Source organism: Zootoca vivipara, chromosome 9 (genome assembly GCF_963506605.1).
Source record: "Zootoca vivipara chromosome 9, rZooViv1.1, whole genome shotgun sequence".
NCBI lineage: Eukaryota > Metazoa > Chordata > Lepidosauria > Squamata > Lacertidae > Zootoca > Zootoca vivipara.
The window spans coordinates 72846180-72866914 of NC_083284.1; the positions used below are offsets into that span (position 1 = coordinate 72846180).

The window sequence follows — 20735 nt, forward strand, 5'->3', positions numbered from 1 at the left end:
CCGAACTTAAAAATGGAAAGTGTAATGCTGGTGGGTCAACAAAAGAGGTTTAAAGACTGTCTCAAGGCAAATCTTAAAAAAATGTAGTATAAACACTGACAACTGGGAAACACTGGCCTGTGAGTGCTCCAGTTGGAGAACAGCCTTTACCAAAGGTGTCATGAGCTTTGAAGACACTCGAACTCAGGCTGCAAGGAAGAAATATGCCAAGAGGAAGGCGCGCTTGGCAAATCCACACATTGATCAACTCCCACCCGGAAACCAATGTCCCTACTGTGGAAGGACATGTGGATCCAGAATTGGCCTCCACATAGTCACTTACGGACTCACTGTTAAAACTATGTTTATGGAAGACAATCTTACTCAGCTACAAGTGATCGTTAAATATGAGCTTCCCTGTTCAAAAACTGCATGTCAGATGCTTTTAAAACAAAACCAGCAACCTCCTCCTTATGAAGACCTGTGTGTGGTGCCTTTGCCACCCACTGCCCCAATGGCAGCCACCTCAGTGGCTCCCTGGGACAATTTCCAACAGTCCATGGCTCTTGAGACACTGGACAGTTGTGGATTCCACTGCAGATGTCATGACTTCCATCTAAGTCCAGAACACCGGACAAATGCGGTGAAAAAATTGTCAGAAGCCACTGGTTCCTTATATCCTTTAAGACCCTGTCCATTTCCATTGGGTAATAACCAAGTTTTGAAAGACAATGTATACTCACCACCCACTGATCTTTTGAATTGGCAAGGGGGGAAAAAGCACTTTAAACACCTTGAAAACACTTTAAAAAACACTTTAAAACAATGACTAATGTGTGTGAGTGAGCTAACAAACTGCAATTCTGGCTAGATTTGCTAGTTCCTACTACTCACCCATAATAAGCATCCTTTGTTCTGCCTAAAATGTTCTGCTCATTATGACAATTGCTACTTTTTCTTTGGTTCATTGTTGTACAACCCACATCTTGGGGCTGCCCTTGAAGACAACTCAGGAACTTCAGTTGTTCCAAAATGCACTGGCCAGGTTAGTGGCTGGGGCTTCATATAGATATCATATAACCCCTGTTTTAAACAGCTGCACTGTCTGTCTAGGCCCAATTCAAGGTGCTCACGTTGGTGTTTAAAGCCCTGAATTACTCAGGCCCCAAATACAGTACCTGAAAGTCCACCGCCTCCCTTACAGACCTTCTTGGGTGTTAAGATCAATAGCCGGGGACCTCCTGGTAGTTCCTCTGCGCTCATAAATTCAATTGGGGGGGTGGCGGCTTGGGTTTGGGCCTCCTTTGTGGCAGCCCCAAAATTGTGGAACTCACTCCCCACAGGTGTGCATCTGACACCTTCATTACACAGCTTTTGGCAAATGCCAAAGATCCGCCTCTTTGCCTTGACTTTTGACCCTTAGGGTGTATATTTTGTAAGACTCACATCTTATTTCTGTGATTGTAAATTGTTTTAAAGTTGTTTTTAATAATAACAATGAAAATAACATTGATTGATTGTTGTAACTCCTGGGACCTTGGGGTGAAGAGCAGGTAATAAATTCTGCTGCTGCTACTAGTACTATTACTAACTTCCGCTGCATAGGGAATACGATGTGTTTCTTTTCTGTTACTGTTTTTGTTTAGCTTTGTAAAATTATGTAAAATCCATTTTTAGAAACAGCTTCCACTGCACTGCATTAGGCTGCAGAGTGTTACCCACCCACCGCCTGTGCTTGCACTTTAATTGCTGGGTATTGCCGTACAGTACTTTAAAAAAACAACGTTTAAGGAGGTAGTTCGTTTCTTTTAAAAAAATAAATTCCGCCTTCACGTCAACAAGCTGCTACCGGATTAAAAATCCCGGATTCATCCTTTTGTCGCCTCCTGCTTAGCAAATGGCCCCCGAAAGGACCCGGTGCAACTCCGCAGCAGACCGCGGAATCCCTAGTCTTCCTTTATAAGTCTACGATCCTAAAAGGCGGGGGGAAGGGCGGGCCTTTTTCCTGCAGGACCGGCCAATGAGCAGGCGGCTTGCTCCGGACCCAGGCGTGCTCCAATGATTGCCGCGTTTATTGGCCTGCGGACCCTTCAAAGCCGCACCCTGGCGCGGCGGAGAGAGGGCGGGAGGAGGCGGTGGCGTCGTCTGGGGTCGGTTTGGCTGCGAAAGGAGCGTCTGTGGCGGATCCGTCCGGGGCTGCGGCCGCTTCCTCGTCTTCAGGGGAGGGAGGTAAAGAAGGGCCCGTCGGCGTCGCCGCCTCACCTGGGGATTGGGAGGGGGCGGCCCCAAGGAGAGGAAGGGAGGGAGCTGCATCCCCCTCTGGCCGGGGCGAGTCGAGGGTGTGCGCCCCCCTCCCCTTGCCCCGTGCTGACGCTTCTCTGGGGTGCGGATGGTGAATGCGCGGGGGGGGGGCGCCCCGCTCCGCTCCGCTCCGCTCCGCTGCTCGACCGGTGACTCCCTCCCTCCTTCGTTGTCTGTGCGGGATCTCTGATACCCCGTCGCGCCGAGGGAGCCCCGCAGGCTCGGGTCGCGTCCAATGCAGGGGGTGGAGCGGCCTCTCTTCTGCAGCGACCACCCCCCCCCCCGAGACGGGGGCGCCGCCGCTGCCGCTGGAGGAGCGAAGCCCTTCTGGCTGCGGCAGGTGCTCTTGAGTCAGGGCACCGTCGCGCCGTCGTTGCTCTTATGTTTGTAGCCCGACTTTTCTCTCGCGCTGCCACCCTTCCCAATCCCCTCTTTTTTGTTTCCTCTCTCCCCCCCCCCCCCGAGCAGCAGATTGAATACTCTGCCGTGGGGGGAGGGGGCGGCGTTTGTTCCAGCTGGCGTGTTTTCAGGCGCGAGGGGAGGGGGCGGCGAGAGGGGGCAAGCCTCCCTGCAGGAAGAGGAGGAGGGGGCTGGCCGGCCACTTTACACAGCTTTGTCCCGCGTCCGTTTCCCCAGACCTGCTGGTTGGGAAGCTGCTTAAGTGCCAGTGCCAGCAGAGCAGGCCCTGCACCCCTGACTCAAACGGTGGCGGCAGCAGCTCCAGCTCTCCTCCTTTGCTAAAAGAATTTGTGTGCTCCTGAGATCTCGGGGGTCTCCAAGTCAGCGTGGCAACAATCAACAATGGATGGGTGGGCCTGCTTTGGGTGCATTGTAGAATGCTGTGTTAGAAACGGTGGTGCCCCCCCCCCGGAAGTAGGGATCGAGTATGGGTCCTTAAAATGTTCCATTCCCCCCTTTTCCGCCTCCCACAGTTGCTCAGCATCCAGTGCTTACTGAGGCATGCTTCCTTTCCAAGGCTTCTCTCAAGGTGCATCTTCTTACTTCCTTTTATTTTGTGGGGGAGTGGGTGACTGCACTTGTCCCCAAGCCCAGAACATTACAGTAACTGCTTTATTTGTCCACTGATGACTGCTTGCAGTTCTTCTATGCCCGAGGACATTTTTTTAAAAAATGGAAGTGTTCCAGCTAGAGAATGAGATGCTTGTCTGCACTGTGTGCTCACATACCTCTGCACGTACAGAACTTGTCTTCTTGTTCCATGTGTTGTACTGGTTTATATTTTTATCTCCTCCCTTTCCCAGTTTTAAGGGTTTCTTTCCCTCTCAGACTCTGAACATTTTTAGTCTTTGAGTTACTTTGGGACTGTTTCTTTCCACCACTACCCAGTTCCCCCCCCCCCAAAAAAATACTTTGTTCTTTGACTGAGGCTTCATGTTCCTCCTGGTTGCTTATAAGTGGTGGTGTTTAGCTACATAAACATAGACACTTTAAAGGCTTGAATTGGTTTTTCTGCCTGTTGTATCAGTTGTAATATGCTGTGCTATATGTGGTGAGGTTTTTAATTGTCTTTTTGTTGCTTTTTTATTGCATTGCAATTTGAATTCCATATAATTCATTTGGTTAGTTTTCTGCACAGACACACATACCTCCCAAATGAAACTTGTGGACCTGAAGGCAGGGACCCTGCAGTTGAGAAGCTGGAAAATGGCTTATTGGGTTTACCGGTATTTCCAGAAAGAGGAACAGGAGCTCCTTTTGGTGTTCACCAGTTGATGCTGCATTGCCAGAAGCTAAACGAACCCTAGGGCTGCAGTTATTTCTATGCGGAGATAGCCAAAGTTTGTCCTGCCTCCTGCAGTCATATTAATAGCCAACTGTCATATCTCTAAAATCGTGGACATCTAGAAAAGGGCCCCTGAGTAAGATAACTACTCTATTGTTCAAACATTTAATGCAAAATACTGCATTCTACCTTACAGAAGGTAAGAAAGAGAGTGCACCTGACCATAGGTGGCTGACATGCAGAAACTGAGTGGAGAGACTGCTCAGCATACAAAGAAGCTATTAGCAGGTAACACCAGCATAGATCAACCCTGCTATCCCCTGGATTAGTGGAGGAAATCTCTTGGTTCCTAATTGAACTTGGTTAGTTTGTGGTTTATACTGAGTATAAACCCAATCTGTATTAGCATTCTTAACTGTTTTCTTTTTAATGTGTAGTCTGCTTTTTAACTGTAGTAATTATAAAACATCTTTAATTATAATAACTAAAATAACTACTGCAATTATTCTTTCCTATATGTAGTAAACTGGCACCATTATTAGCGTTTAGGCACCAGGCTTTTGGTAGTTAATATTTACCGTGGGGGAATGAAGTCTTCATCTGTGGCCAAAAGAATGAGCCTTTCTGGGGAGGGTTTTTCTTTAACCAGAATGTCACCACCAAGGAGCCCCTCTTCCTAGTAGCCACCTGTTTTAGTTCACTTTCCAGGAGTGCCCACAGCAAAGGCATTCTAGGTGGCAGTCAGCTTGAGATTAGGCACTCTGCTTCACAGCACAGCCAGATGTTCCATTTAAAAATAAATGTAAAATTAAAATCTTTAGGCAAGGCCCTGGCATTTACTGGGTGTGGTGTCCTTAGAAAGAAGCCTTGTTTTTAAGTTTTAGATGCTTGCTTACTTCAATTAATAGCTAAGAGAATTGAGCAAGCATTATCCTACAGTAAGGGTAGCCAGTGTGCTTCCTCTGTTGGACTGCAACTCCCATCCACCACAGCAGAGGCCAGTAATAATAATAATTTATTTCTTGTACCCCACCCATCTGACTGGGTTGGCCCATCCGCTCTGTGGCCAGGTATGATAGGTGTTGTAGTCCAGCAACATCTGAAGGGCAGCATGTTGGGTATTCCTGTTCAACAGAGTGAAAGGCTCTGTTTCTCCTAAAAACCTTTCACCTCATTCCCCTGCCAGAGCACGCAGGGCCCTGACACCATATTGACGTGATTTTGCAAAACATGAACAGTAACTGATTAATTTGAAACTAGCTAATGATGATTTCTGGGGGATGTGGGTGGTGCTGTGGGTTAAACCACTGAGCCTAGGGCTTGCCGATCAGAAGTTCGGCGGTTCGAATCCCTGCGACGGTGTGAGCTCCCGTTGCTCGATCCCAGCTCCTGCCAACCTAGCAGTTTGAAAGCACGTCAAAGTGCAAGTAGATAAATAGGTACTGCTACAACGGGAAGGTAAACAGCGTTTCCGTGTGCTGCTCTGGTTTGCCAGAAGCGGCTTTGTCATGCTGACCACCATGACCTGGAAGCTGTACGCCGGCTCCCTCGGCCAATAACACGAGATGAGCGCCGCAACCCCAGAGTCGGTCACGACTGGACCTAATGGTCAGGGGTCCCTTTACCTTTAATGATGATTTCTAAAGCTGGCTTGTTTAAACTAAGTTTGTTACCAGTTGCAGGTGTGGATGGCATGGCAAGATGTAGTTAACGAAGCATGAAAGCATTTTGGGTTGTCATATTTTGAAGAGCAAAACAAAGGACACATTTGCCGACTTATACTTTTAACTATGGATTGCTATGACTACTCTCATTTTAAACGCCCCTACTATATGTAGGCTATAGAAGGTGTGATATACTGCTAAGAGCAATGTTGTTAACTTTCAACAATAAAATAATACAAACAATTGGTACCCTATATGAAACTCCTGTATTGATACAGATATTAGCAAATACCTCATGGTGTGTCACTTTCAGATGCACTTTGTTCTTCTTTCTGACTGTCTGGTCCAAGCATATTTCTCTGCTTTTTGCTTAAGAGGACACAACTATTTGTTTTCACCGCACCCTGGGCTAAAAAACAGCAGAGCTTATTCAGAAAGGCTGCAAGTCATCTGATACATTTGACTGCCACTCTAGTGCAATATTATAGCGCCCAGACAATAGACAATGGAGCAGTTACTTTTGCACCATGTAGCCCCCTCTGCATAAGTTTGCATGCTCTCTTGCAACAGGCAGCTGCTCCTTGGTTGCCTGAGGCGCTCCTCGTTTTAACTTGAATGCCATCAGATAAAGCAGCAGATGGTGTCCATGACGCCCCTACCAACCCGCCTTGCACACCTCCATCCTAACACTAGCTGTGGGGGGGGGGGGAGACAGAGATGGCAGGAAGAGAGGGTAAATGAGGTGTGAAGCACAACTGGCAGAGCAGCAGAACCAATATTGGGAAGGGAAGGAACTGGCTGAGTCAACATGAGGTGGGATGAAGCCCAGCAGCTTCACCCTCCGCCCATTGTGAGACTGGGAGGGGACTTAGTGGGGGTTGCGCTGCCCAGCCACAAAGGCAAGGTGCCTAGTGCGGATTCCTGGCATTTCCCTCCTTTCTCGCACTGTAACAACAAGAAAAAATTCTGGACATTTTGCCAAATTCTAAAAATCCACCCAGACAGAAAATTTACCCCTGAATAAGAGGAAAAGCTGGACATACGGCAGTCCTAATTCAGACGCCTCCTTTGCTGCTGCACAGGAGGAGGGGTTGGGGGAACTTGAGAACCTGTGCTTTGTGTGTAATAATAAGAATAATTATTATTTATACCCCGCCCATCTGGCTGGGTTTCTCCAGCCATTCTGGGCAACTTCCAACAGAAGTATTAAAATACAATAATTTATTAAACATTAAAAGCTTCCCTAAACAGGGCTGCCTATCCAAACATTAGTAGTTGTTATTGTTGCTGTTTAGTTGTTTAGTCATGTGTGACTCTTCGTGACCCCATGGACCAGAGCACGCCAGGCATTCCTGTCTTCCACTGCCTCCCACAGTTTGGTGAAACTCATGTTGGTAGCTTTGAGAACTGTCCAACCATCTCATCCTCTGTCGTCCCCTTCTCCTTGTGCCCTCAATCTTTCCCAACATCAGGGTCTTTTCCAGGGAGTCTTCTCATAAGTTGCCAAAGTATTGGAGCCTCAGCTTCAGGATCTGTCCTTCCAGTGAGGACTCAGGGCTGATTTCCTTCAGAATGGATAGGTTTGATCTTCTTGCAGTCTCCTCCAGCACCATAATTCAAAAGCATCAATTCTTCGGCGATCAGCCTTCTTTATGGTCCAGCTCTCACTTCCATACATCACTACTGGGAAAACCATAGCTTTAACTATACGGACCTTTGTAGGCAGGGTGATGTCTCTGCTTTTTAAGATGCTGTCTAGGTTTGTCATTGCTTTTCTCCCAAGAAGCAGGCGTCTTTTAATTTCGTGACTGCTGTCACCATCTGCAGTGATCAAGGAGCCCAAGAAAGTAAAATCTCTCACTGCGTCCATTTCTTCCCCTTCTATTTGCCAGGAGGTGATGGGACCAGTGGCCATGATCTTAGTTTTTCTGATGTTGAGCTTCAGACCATATTTTGCGCTCTCTTCTTTCACCCTCATTAAAAGGCTCTTTAGTTCCTCCTCACTTTCTGTCATCAGCATATCTGAGGTTGTTGATATTTCTTCCGGCAATGCAATCTTAATTCCGGCTTGGGATTCATCCAAACATGGCCTGTGTCTGTTCCGTTACTGTATTATCTCCTTTAACAGGTTTTAAATATTATTGTATAAGTTAGACTAGTTGTTTAAAAGCCTTCTCCCTCCCCAAATAGACTTATCGACTCTGATCTTTTTAACATAGCTCTTCATACGCATCACAGTACCATTTGAAAATTGCAGTGGCTACTTTCTTGAAACTTTTCTATGTTCTTTTCAAATTGCCACTTTTATAATTGTCCTTAACTTTGACTACATGTTACTGCACACACTTAATGCTTTGACACATCTGTATTGTGTTAAGATGTATGTTCCATGTTTGGAAAGAACATAAGCCTTGTAACTTAATCTTTTCTCTTTCTTTGTCAGTTTTTAAATATATCATTGTCTTGGCCTTCATTCAGGGTGGAGCTTTTGGCTTGAAGGCTGCAGGGAGGCTGCATTTCAAACAGTCTCTTGTTGAAAGTAAAATGCCTAAGTAGAATGCTACAGAAATTGAAGGTCTTTCCCCTTAAGGCGTAAGTTTTATCTACGCTGTTGGTTTAGAAGGGCAAATGCTCTTTAATTCAGAGGCTTTTTAAAAAGAGGTTTTTTCTTATTTTATTGCAAATCATACATGTGCACGCATGTAAGCATGTGGAGATCTCTGGATGCCAGCTTGGCAACTGACCTCTCTATCTGGCTGGCCCCTCCAGTTTTCTTAAGCAGGTAAGCTTAGATCCATTTCTATAAGAGCTTATATGCATCCATATCCCACCTTTTTCTCCCAAGGAGTACAGTACATTGTTCATTCTCCTCATTTAATCCCTACGATGACCCCGTGAGATAGGTTATGAGGCTGTGACTGGCCCAGGGCTACTCAGTGAGCTTCATGACTTAGTGGGGTTTTGGATCCTCATCTCCCAGGTCCTATCCGACACTTTAACCACTTCACCACACTGGCTACCTAAAGTAGCTCTTCTTTGGGGCAGCTCTATAAATTAAGTAGGTAAAGAAATATGGGGAAGGCAAAACGTCACTAAGAGAAGGATCTGAAATATTTTCCTTGAAGCTCGAATTAATTTTATTTGGATTGTTTTATTTGATGTTTTATTGTGTTGTAAATGGCGTTGAGATTTTTCATTAAAATATAAAGTGGTATAGAAATGAACAACAACAAAAATTATAAATATTACTGCACACAAAAAAAGCGCATAGACATTCAGTTGTGGAGACTGCAACCCAGGTTTAAGGTGCTATTTGCAAATTTTCTAATACTGCTTTGGTCCCCACCCTGCACTCACTCTTCCTTTCCCCTTTTTTCAACTCTGCCTTGCTCACAGGTCGCCTTCATTTCTATGCCGCTGCGCCTCTTCTATTCTTCTATTCTTTCTATTCTATTCTGTACTTTATTGCATCTTTCAGGTGAACAATAGCAGCCCTGCCAGTTAGCATGTTCAGTTAGAGAAGTTCAGTTGCTGAGTGTTGTGTTTGTATGGGCGTTTGCTTGTTAATAAAATAATTCCTAAATTACTTCATTGAATCTGGAATTTCATGTTGAAGACAACATAATGTACTAAGAGTGAAATACATGATTGTGGGAAGGCACAATCCCACTTTCACTCTGTGTCACGCCCTGCTCACTCTATTCAGATTTCTGCCATTGTTTACAATCACTACATTTTCTCCATTATTCATGCCTCTGCTGTTGTTTAGAACCACACCAACATTTTCAAACCTGCCTCCTGTTTTGCTTCTTCACGCCCCCCTCCCTGACATGATGCAAATCCAGGATTCCAATGAGGCACCTGGCAGTGATGGCAGAAATACTTCTTTACAAAAACAAATTGTATTGGTAGAAGTACTAATCCAGGGGTCCCCAGACTACGGCCCCCGGGCCGGATGCGGCCCAATTGGCCTCCCAATCCGGCCCGCGACGACCCCCGCCGCCCACTGCCGCCGCCCGCTCTTACGGCGCGCGGCGCGGCGGCGATCTTCAAAATGGGCAAAAAATCGCCGAAAATCCTTTGTGCGCATGCGTATGACCCCACAAGAGGTCATTTCCGATGCACTTCCGGGTCGGGGGAGGCCCATACGCATGCGCACAAGCGTTTTTTGGCGATTTTTTCCGACCGTGTGCGCATGCGCACGGGCGCGCACTCCCCCGCCCTCCAGCCCGCTGCGCGCGCACTCCCCTACCCTCCGGCCCGCCGCGCAGCTGGCGCGGCGGGCACCGGCCCGAAGCCCGGTAAGTCTGGGGACCCCTGTATTAATCAGTTTTCCAATTAGGCATCTGAATCCATCAAATAGCCAATTAATACAATAGCAGGGATTCATTAAAAATGTAGTGTCCATAATTTGGCTAATGAAGCCCAAAGTTATTTTCCAGAAAACTATGTTAGGACACATAGGAAATCTTCAGCTTGTAACAATCTTTAGCATTATACCATCAATATCTAGTACCGTATATTCCAGCGTATAAGACGACCCCCAACTTTTCCAGTTGAAATATAGAGTTTGGGATATACAGTGGTGCCTCGCTTAACGAATGCCCTGCTTAACAAAATTTCCGCTTAACGAAAGGTTTTTTCTAGCGGAGGTTGCCTCACTAGACGAATTCGTTTTATGAAAAATTCATCTAGCAAATCGCGGTTTCCCATAGGAATGCATTGAAATTCAATTAATGCGTTCCTATGGGCAAAAAAAAATAAAAAAAAATTCAATGCATTCCTATGGGATTCGCTAGACGAATTTTTCGTTATAAGAAAAGACCCGTGGAACGAATTAAATTTGTCTACCGAGGCACCACTGTACTCGCCATATAAAAAATATGACCCGCGTATAAGACGACCTCCGACTTTTGAGAAGATTTTCCTGGGTTAAAAAGTAGTCTTATACGCAGGAATATACAGAATATACTGGTATTGTGTTGTCCTCCAATGTATTTTATAGATATACATTCATTCATTCATTCATTCAATTTAATGAAGTTATGTATTAATTCAGATGTTTCTAGTTCAGTGAATATGTGAACATATTTTAAAACAAAATTAGTTGTGATTCAGTGTTTTTTTTCTCTTTCACATTTTTAGGACTAGTGGTAAAGAGTTTTATCAAAACTCCAGTTTTTTTAATGCATGGATTTTGTCCAGTAACATATCTATTTTAATTCGCTGTCAATCATTGCAAATGTGAAGGAAGAATGGCAAGTTTTTTTAAGAAGCAGGAATTACTTGTCACATTTAAAAATAAACAGTCTTTTTGTTGTGCATTTTCATAGGCTTTGGAGTCCACTTAAGCTGCAGTCTTATATCTACTTACTTGGGAGGAAGTCAAGTACAGTTTTTCAGCCTAAAGCACTGTAGTGCTCTGCCAATAGGTATTGGAAAAAGTGTTGTTGTTTTTTATAATCCGCGTTTAATATTCAGTCATGTAGCCAGATTTTCTTCACTTGAGATTATCAGTTCTAAAATTTTCTTTCAGCCCTTCCTGGCTACAAGTGTTGACTCCTCACCACATTCCTTTTAACACTGCAGCCCTTTGCACTCTAATGTAGGAGTAAACTCCATTGATAGCAATCCACAACAGCCCTTGCCAAGGTCACTATGGTTACGGCCCCTCTCTGTTCTGGAAAGTGTTACTTCCTTCATTTCTGGCAAACATGAATGAGCCAATAATATGAGGATCAGTAAGGCTTTAAAATCTGTTGTGCTAATTACCTTACATTCCAAAGGTTTGGAAATGCTGAAAGAGCGTGGGGGGTGGGGCAGTTAGGAGAGACCAATTACATTTTCTAATCAGAGCTATTGACCACAGTGGAAGGTTGGGAGTTGGGGGCACTGTTAAGCAGTGGTTCTGCTCCTTCCTCCTGGACCATGTCCAGACAGTGGTGGTGTGAGATGAGTGTTCAAACCCCTGGGGGCTCGCTTGTGGGGTGCCTCAGGGCTCCATCGTCTCCCCCTTGCTTTTTAGTACAGTGGTACCTCGCAAGACGAATGCCCTGCAAGACGAATTTTTCGCAAGACAAATGCGTCTTGCAATTTGATGGTGACTCGCAAGACGAATTCGTTTTGCGAAAAATTCATCTTGCGAATCGCGGTTTCCCATGGGAATGCATTGAAATTTAATTAATGCGTTCCTATGGGCAAAAAAAGAAATTTCAGTGCATTCCTATGGGAAACTGCGATCCACAAGACGAATTTTTCACAAAATGAATTGACTCGTGGAACGAATTAAATTCGTCTTGCGAGGCACCACTGTATCTATATGAAACCACTGGGAGAGATCATTGGGGTTTGGGCTGGGTGTTCATCAGTATGTGGATGATACCATCTACAACTAATCCAAAATGTGGCTGCTAGACTGGTGACTGGGAGCAGACGCTGGGACACCGGTCCTAAAAGATCTATGTTGGCTCCCAGTACGTTTCCAAGCTCAATTCAAAGTGTTGGTGTTGACCTTTAAAGCCCTAAAGGGCCTCGGTCCAGTATACCTGAAGGAGCGTCTCCACCCCCATCATTTAGCCCAGGCACTGAGGTCAAGCTCCCAGGGCCTTCTGGCGGTTACCCCACTGCAAGAAGTGAAGTTACAGGGGAACCAGGGAGAGAGCCTTTTCAGATGTGGTACCCACCCTGTGGAACACCCTCACATCAGATGTCAAAGACTACACGACTTCTAGAAAACATAGGAAGGAAGCCCGAATGGTCGGGGCAATCCATTCAGATGGGCAGGATGCAAATAATAAAATTATTGTTATTAATTACTGAAGTTTTCATAATTCCTCGTTTCTCACACCCTCCTATGTCAATTTTCCTGCGGCTTCTCTGCCAAGAAAGAAAGCAAGGATTGCCATCATTATTTTAATATGGCGGCTTCCTCATCTACAAGGACCCTCTTAAATAGGATTGGTAATTAACTGAGTCCCAGATTTAAAACACAGATATGTCATCTTTTAAACAATTGCACTGCATATTTCTTTGTTTGTTGCTGTTCCTGCCAGTATAAGAGCTTTGAGAACTGGGTTGTCTGCATTAATCTTTGCAAAAGCACTCCAGTGGTGCCAACCCCATTCATTAAATTGGAGCGTGTTCTGATCTTTGAACAGTCTGCTAACAAACTGATTTCTTTTATTGACTGCTGGCTTCCTGTTATGGTGCCAGCTTCCCCTTTAGTTTAGCTGCAAATGTCCAAAATGGAAAGAACACAGTGAAATGAAATCATGATAAGGATAGACAATAAAGAAATTGTTCAACCCGTCGCCCCCACCAATACACACACACACACACACACACACACACACACATACATACAACAACCAAAAAAAAACCATTCAAAATTCAAAATGTAACAGCAACATAGTTTTACATAACACTGTTCACTGTGAACTACTCTAATACTGAAGTAGAAGCCATATTCTAAGCCCTGTTCAGATACTGGTGCACTCTGATAATAGTGTGTAATGTGTTGTGGCTATGTTCTAAGGACACAGTCCTCAACCTCCGAAGTTGAGTGGTAGAAGCGCTACTGGTGGGAGGGATGTAGCCCTGCTGTGCTGGAGACACAAAGATCTGCCCTAGCAGGTTGGAAGCTGCCACTGGAAGTAAGCCACAATATTTTATGGTGTTGTGTAGGCTTTGAATCCATGGCATCTAAAGCCCCATCTTTGGTCCCCTCTGTTGTGTCAGCCTGGAGCTGACGCAGCAGCAAAGGAAAACACTTCCAACCTTCTACCTGGCAGAAGTCAGCAGGATCTCTGATGCTCTGGAGCAGGCTTTCCCAACTTGGGGCTCTAGCTGTTTTTGGACTACAACTCCCATCATCCCAAGCTAGCAGGAGGACCAGTGGTCAGGGATTATGGGAACTGTAGTCCAAAAACAGCTGGGAAACCCTGCTCTGGAAGATCAGCTGTTCTGTACCTCTTAGACATCTAAGACTAGAACCTGGTAAGACCCATAAAAGTTAATTGCCCAGTTTGAACAATTCTATTGGCTTAGTAAGCAGTTATGAAAAGAGTTGCCCAGTAAATCTTGGAGCAACGTAGTATTCTAAATCCCTGTTTGAATTGGCTCTGAATCCTGACTTGTTCAAAGGCTGACAACCATCACAGGGTGGGTTACAACATAAAAATATGAAACACAAAACTTAGAGTGCTGAATAGGCACTAGGTCTAATGAAGTTAATATAGAGATTCAGCTGTGTCCTCTGTGACTTGAGAGTTAAGAATGAGGGAAAGGAGAGAAGCCCTTCTGAATTCAAGAGCAGGAGCTGGGCTCTGAACTGTAGAAACAATTTAACACCAGTATGAAGCCTGGCTTAGTACATTCTGATTTTGCTTCCTTATTCAACAACTTTTATTTCTTTCCATGTCCACTGAAGGGTAAAAGCCCAAAGGGGTAGGGACCAGTGTAATCATTTAAACTTTAGCAGATGAATTAATTGGAATGCTTCTGATTTATTTATTTTTATTCCATAGAACCACTGAAAAGGGGCTATGAATGGTGAATCTAGAGCCGAGGTGGTAACCTCACCACCTCCAGCAGCCCCTCATAAAGAGAGGTATTTTGATAGAGTTGATGAAAATAACCCAGAGTACTTGCGAGAGCGGAACATGGCTCCTGACCTTCGCCAGGATTTCAATATGATGGAACAGAAGAAGAGAGTCTCCATGATCCTTCAAAGCCCAGTAAGGATAAATACTTAGACATGACTTTAAAAGAGAGCTAACAAAAAGAAATCAACAGGTTTTTTTTAGCATTTCCTCAAAAAGGCAGCATTAAGTTGTGTGGCAGAATTCAAAGCGTCTTAAGGCACATTGTGTATGTTTGTGGCACACAGGAGCTCATTTGTTTTTTGCAGTGGCAAGTACTTTTGTTGCCTTGGAGTCCTCCAAATCCCAGGTTTCAATCAAGTTCAGGCTGATGTATTGCAGTGGACGATGAAATATTCTTGGGAAAGGCTTCCTGTTCGTGAAAGCGTCTAGCCTTTTGCATTTTACAGTTCTGTTGTATTTTTTAATTATGCTGTGTAATGCCCAGGCAACTGAGAAATCTAGTGAATGACATAAATAAATCCCAGCTATGGCCTCATTCCAGCAAGCATCCATGTTTTCTGAGTATATTGCTGCTGAAACCAAAATGGGGGTTGGGGGGCGGGGGCGGGGAGTGAAACCATTTAGCTCTGGTGTCATTAAGGTATCAGGAATTTCAGCAACTCTAGGCTGCTTTATACAAAATTATTTTCCTGTACAATATAATTTCCTTGTAGAAAATGACAAGTTACACAGCACCCTGTGACAAAAGCATCTGGTGATATGGAAGAAAGCCACAAGTTCTTGTAGCACAAATATATAGCCAAATTGAAATGTAAACTTTACTTCTTAATGCTGTATCTGTGATGTTTGTTATACACAAGTTTGGTCTCTGTAGTAAAATTGCTCTGTGTGAAGCAGTCCTCGGTTGTGTTGAGCTGCCAACTTGCAGTAAGAGTATTTCTCGGTTGAATAAGTTGGTTAAAGCTTTTTGATGAAATGTATTGTTTATTTTTGAAATATTTCTTGCCATCCTTCAATATAAATATTCTCAGGGCTGCTTAAGCAATAATAATAAAATGCAACAAGAAACTAACAAAATATCAAAATTTGGATAAAAACTGGCAACAATAAAAAGAATCATGGTTAACTGTTAAAAAACTTCAGAGAATAAAAAGTCTTTGCTTAGCACTTTAAAATATAGTGGAATAAACACAAGGCGAGCCTCTCTGGAGGAACAATTCCCTAAACCAGGGGTTGTCAATCTGGTCCCTACCGCCCACTAGTGGGTGTTTCAGGATTCTAGGTGGGCGGTAGGGGGTTTTGTAGCACAAGCTGTATCCTCCTGTTGAGCACTGGGGGGTGGTAAGGAAATGTCACCATCAAGAAAGATGCATTAGTGGGCAGTAGGTATAAAAAGTTTGACTACCCCTGCCCTAATCAAAGGAGGCCCCCTCCCAGACATCACACACCTCACTTCTGACCATGAGAGCACCCGATCCCAGAATGCAGTCAAGCTGCTATGAAGCTACTGGGTTTAAATAACAGTAGTATATGGGGCACAATGTTGCTAAGAACTTGTGTGTCTGTCTCTTCTGCCTCAAGTCTCTTATTCAGACAGTGCACCAAAAAAGCAGGAGCAGGCTCAATAATTATTCCTATTGAGACGCTTCTGTCTGTGAGAAGCATTAACGACAGATGTGGAAGGGAGGAATTAAGAGAATCCAATTTGCTTGAGGTTCTGCAGTATAACATGGTATTCTGTTGTTAGGCATTTTGTGAAGAATTGGAATCGATGATCCAGGAACAATTTAAGAAAGGAAAGAACCCAACAGGTCTACTGGCTTTACAGCAGATTGCAGATTTCATGACGACAAACGTTCCAAATGTCTACCCAGCAGCACCTCACGGTGGAATGACTGCCCTTAACATGAGTGAGTTCCATCAGATATTTTGGGAGTGGATAGGGATTGCAGCTGGTGAGTTCAAAACTAAGAGTGGACTAATCCAAACTTGAATAGCAGCAGAGCAGTTTTGAAACAACTCTTTTAGTGAGAACTGTCTCTTAGTTTTGTTTCAAGGGTTTATTGTATTAAGATTAGGGAATTATGAGATGTTGTAATAAGTGCTGGAATGGTTTTGTTATGCTTCAGTGAAAGAATAGATGTAGAGTTCAGTTTTAAGAGAAAAGTTCCTCATTAAATGGGTGTGGTGCCTTGCATCAGCTGAAAGGATTCAGATTTCATATTGTGAATTGACTTGACTATGGTGTTAGCCTCCTGTTGGAATGAGAGTATGGCCACACCATTTAGACCATTATTAAGAGATGTAAACCATATTGGGCATGTCTTTCCTTTTCTCCAGGTCTTGGGATGGTGACCCCTGTGAATGATCTCAGGGGTTCAGATTCAATTGCTTATGACAAGGGTGAGAAACTGTTGAGATGCAAGTTGGCAGCCTTCTACAGACTAGCTGACCTCTTTGGGTGGTCACAGCTTATTTACAATCACATAACAGTGAGTATTAAATCATCTATATCTATATTTCTCTTTTTTATTTGTTATTTAGAGTAGAGTAGGAATAACCAACTTTGGAGGAGTCCAGTCATTTGAAACAACTTAATTTATTTCATACAACGCTTGATTGTAAAATACCTCATAGTGGTTTACAAAACTTTATCTGGCCCCTAGTGGGCCTTATCAATTTTGGATCTGGGTGTAATAGGAAATTGTCTTCATTTCATTTGCGGAAGATAGGGAAATGGGTTTCTGCATGCAGTTCATATAACTTCGTGTGTTGCTGTATATTTATGTTCTGGGAGGCAAAAGATCATTGCTTCTTGGGATCTTTCAGAGACCTTATTTTGCTGTTTAAAAAACTTATTTTAATTTTGACCTTTATTAACTATTTTATTGTATGTTGAATATTTTTTTATAATCTGTTTAGAAGTTTTATTTACAGTTAAGGGATATACAAATTATGTTAAAGAAAATTACTTAGTTGGTGAATGTTTTAGCTCCTGGTTATAAATACTCATTACTGTACCAGCAATGATTTTACTGCTAGTTGACACCAATTTTATTATAAATCATGGGTGACTGTGAAGGGATTGAATTGTTTTAGGTCCTGGAGTTGTGCCCATAGAATAACCCTAACACCACTTCCCAAAATTGAGAAGTTGTCTGTTCATGGTTAAGTGAACAGATGAAATGGTAAAGATGCTAATACTGAAATTCACACCGCAGTTTGGAAATATTGGTTGCCTGCTGATATGTCCCAACTAATTTAATAAAAATGAGATTTGAAAAGTCTTCATACTGAAATAAGATTTTGGAAAAATTTACCCTTGTTTCCTTAGATAGAAATGAAATTTAATAAACAGTACGAGTATTTATCTTACTATAAGCAATTGTTTATGCTCCATTGACAAAGTAGTGGGACATCTACTGTATCTCTTTTAAAATCTAGTATAACTGTTGGAACTTCACATCTTAAGTGAAACCATTTGGCCTGTGTGCTCCAGATGTCTATACTGTGAGTAATTTATTGGCACCCATGTCATTAATGCTTGAGAAGAATGAATAGCATCACAATGAGCTTACTCATGTGCCAAATAAGCATTAAGCTACAGCTGTAGTAAGAATTGAAGTCACTCTTGTCTTTTATTATAAAGCTTAATTGTGAAGAGGTTTCCAGACTTCTGATTTTCTCTCATGTGGTTTTTCTTAACAGTTGAAGCCCTCAGAACAGTGATGGAGGAAGTGAAAATTGGTGAAAATAGCTTATCCTCCCTGTTCTGTGAGAAGCAAATTTTGCTAGGTTGCCAGTCCTTCTGCAAATAGCAGTCCTTACACAAAGGCTGCTCATGATCAAACCATTGTTTTCCCAAATCTGCTGTCTGAATACCAAACATATTAGGGTGTGCATGTTTTCAAAAACAGATTTGTCTTACTCACATTTTTGTGAGCATACCTTAGATGTGATTTGTGAAGCAATTCATGGAGAAAGTCTTTGGCACTTTCCCCTTCTTGGGCCTGTCTGCTGAAGCCAACAACAGAGAGAGAGGCAGTGTCCCAACTAGAAAGAAACAAGGCTTTGAGAGGGGGCCGCAGTTCAGTTTTGTCTTTCCCACCTTTGACTTCTCCTGGTTGGGCAGACAGAGCACAGACTACAACAGGCACCCCCAAACTTCGGCCCTCCAGATGTTTTGGACTACAATCCCCATCATCCCTGACCACTGGTCCTGTTAGCTAGGGATCATGGGAGTTGTAGGCAAAAACATCTGGAGGGCCGCAATTTGGGGATGCCTGGACTACAATAAGCCTGCAGTCCTTTACCCATATGCTTGATGCTGTTTGTTCATGGCTTATCTTCTGGGCCAAGTAAGTGACAGACCCACACCCTGCCCTGATCTCAACTAAGAGTAAAATGTAAGAGGGGTGTAACACTTCAAAGGTGAAGGCCTCAAGGGTTACCTCACAGAAGGTAACTTCAGAGGATCTGTCACATTCTCCAGTGTCTTTCCTCCCAGGCTATTTCATACTTGTATGAAATCACTCCTGTCCATTACCTGGAGGTGAAAGTCTACCACCCTAGTGGACACTTAGTTTCCAGGGATATTCCAGGGAATAGATGTTTGTTCAGGGGTATTCCAGGGGGTAGATGTGTATGTTAGAAATGTTCATTTAGTTAGAAGTACTCTTTATTTAAGGCTAGCTAAAAGCCATCCGCTTTGATGGGGGAAGAATGAGCTGGTCCTTTAATTCCAATTCACAGCCATATTCACCCCCCACATGTTCATTAAGTCTGTTGCTGCAGGTGAAGGAAGAAGCTGGGTTGGGCAAGTTTTTTGAAACCTGGCCATTACCCCAATTCCTGCAAACTGGAAGTGGTCTGCTGAAAAGGCTGTGTGAAATCTCTTAACCAGCCACTTGGCATTGAGGTAGAGAAGAAGATGGAAACTGGGTCAGCAGCCTTCATGAATGAAGTTAGAGTTCTCTTGTGTGCAAAGGGTATTTTCTTGCTGTTCACACCAGTTTGGCTGATTAGATTTGAGACTGCAGGATAAATGTAAATAGTGGCTGCTTTGGGAATGTTCATAGGTTCAAAATTAAGTGACATGTCTGTTCTGGACCCTTCTGGAGTCCCTTCACTTCTCACTAGAACTTCGTAGCAATTATGAATTGAGCGAAGAGCAGTTCACGTGGATCTCACTGCCTTTCATTCTCAGAGCTGGTCATTCAGAGCTGGTAATTGTCATCGTGCTATAGGCATTATGGCCCAGAGACAACAACTTCCATTAGCCAGACCAGTGTGACCAATGGTTAGAGATGGTGGGAACTGTAATCTAACATCTGGAGGGCACCAGGTTGGGAAAGTCTGGTCTAAACTCTCAGTAATGTTTGTAGTCTGAGTGTGAAAGCATTGACTGTTCCAACATGTATCATGAAAACAAAGTATCTGTATTCTTTCATGTACTTACGTTCCAAGTTCTCAAGTCCAGGAGGTGGGAAGACAGTCTGTTCTAGATGGGGTCACATACCCCTGGAAGAAATAGGTTTGTCGCTTGAAGATACTCCTGGATCCAACGTTGTCACTTGAGGCCCTGGTGGCCTCAGTGGCTAGGAGTGGCTATTTCCAGGTATGGCTGGTTCACCAGCTGCTGCCCTTTTTGGACAGAGATGTCTTGGTCATAGTACTCCGTGCTACATCCAGATTGGATTACAGTCATACCTCGGTTTGCGACCGCTTCGGTTTGCAACCACCGCGGACCCAGAAGTGTTTATGTCCGGGTTCCGCGGTGCTCAGATGCGCAGAAGCACGCATCGTGGAGCGACCGGCTCCACGGAACGGATTGCGGTTGCAAACCGAGGTATGACTGTATTGCAATGCACTCTACATAGGGCAGCCCTTGAACGCTATTCTGAAACCTCAACTGGTCCAAAATGCAGCAACCAGATTACTGGCCGAGGTTTCTTGTGGAACTCTTACAATTCCTGTTCTAAAACAGTTGCATTAAGTGCTAGTTCTTTTCTGGGCCTAATTTCAGGCCCTCCCATTCATGTTTAAAGCCCTAAATGACTAAGGCTCCATATATCTGGAAGACAACCTCCTTCCTTACAGACGCTCCCAGGTGTTAAGATCAGCAAAGGGGCCCTCTTGCGGTTCTGCCTTTCTCAGAAGTTCACTTGAGGGAGGGGGCCCAGGAGAGATCATTCTCTGTGGCAGACCCTAAGTTGTTGAAGCCCCTCTGCACAGCGGTGCATCTGGCTTCTTTATACGGTTTTTATGGTGTATAATGCTGTATAAATGCTGAAGACACATATCTTTACCCTAGCTTTTTCACACCTAAGATACGTGTTGTCAGGGCCCAACCTATTCCCCCCACTGTAATCTGTTTTGACTGTTCTAATTGTAACAAGCCCCAAGAGCTGTTGGTGAAGGGCAGGTAATACACTTTAAAATACT

General features: G+C 44.0%; 1 protein-coding gene across 5 annotated transcripts in view; it reads left to right on the top strand.

Moving 5' to 3' along the window:
• Positions 1-2056: 2056 nt before the first annotated feature.
• ADD1 (adducin 1) overlaps positions 2057-20735 on the top strand; it is a 47060-nt gene continuing 28381 nt past the window's right edge. For 4 of the 5 annotated variants that reach the window (XM_035112212.2, XM_035112214.2, XM_035112216.2 and 1 more), the window contains exons 1-4: positions 2057-2208; positions 14214-14423; positions 16039-16201; positions 16632-16783. In XM_035112212.2, the coding sequence (XP_034968103.2) occupies positions 14232-14423; positions 16039-16201; positions 16632-16783 (507 nt within the window). In that variant the 5' untranslated portion in view covers positions 2057-2208; positions 14214-14231. Of the gene's footprint in view, positions 2209-10438; positions 11121-14213; positions 14424-16038; positions 16202-16631; positions 16784-20735 lie in introns of those variants that run through there. The other variant, XM_060279039.1, reaches the window with a different exon arrangement.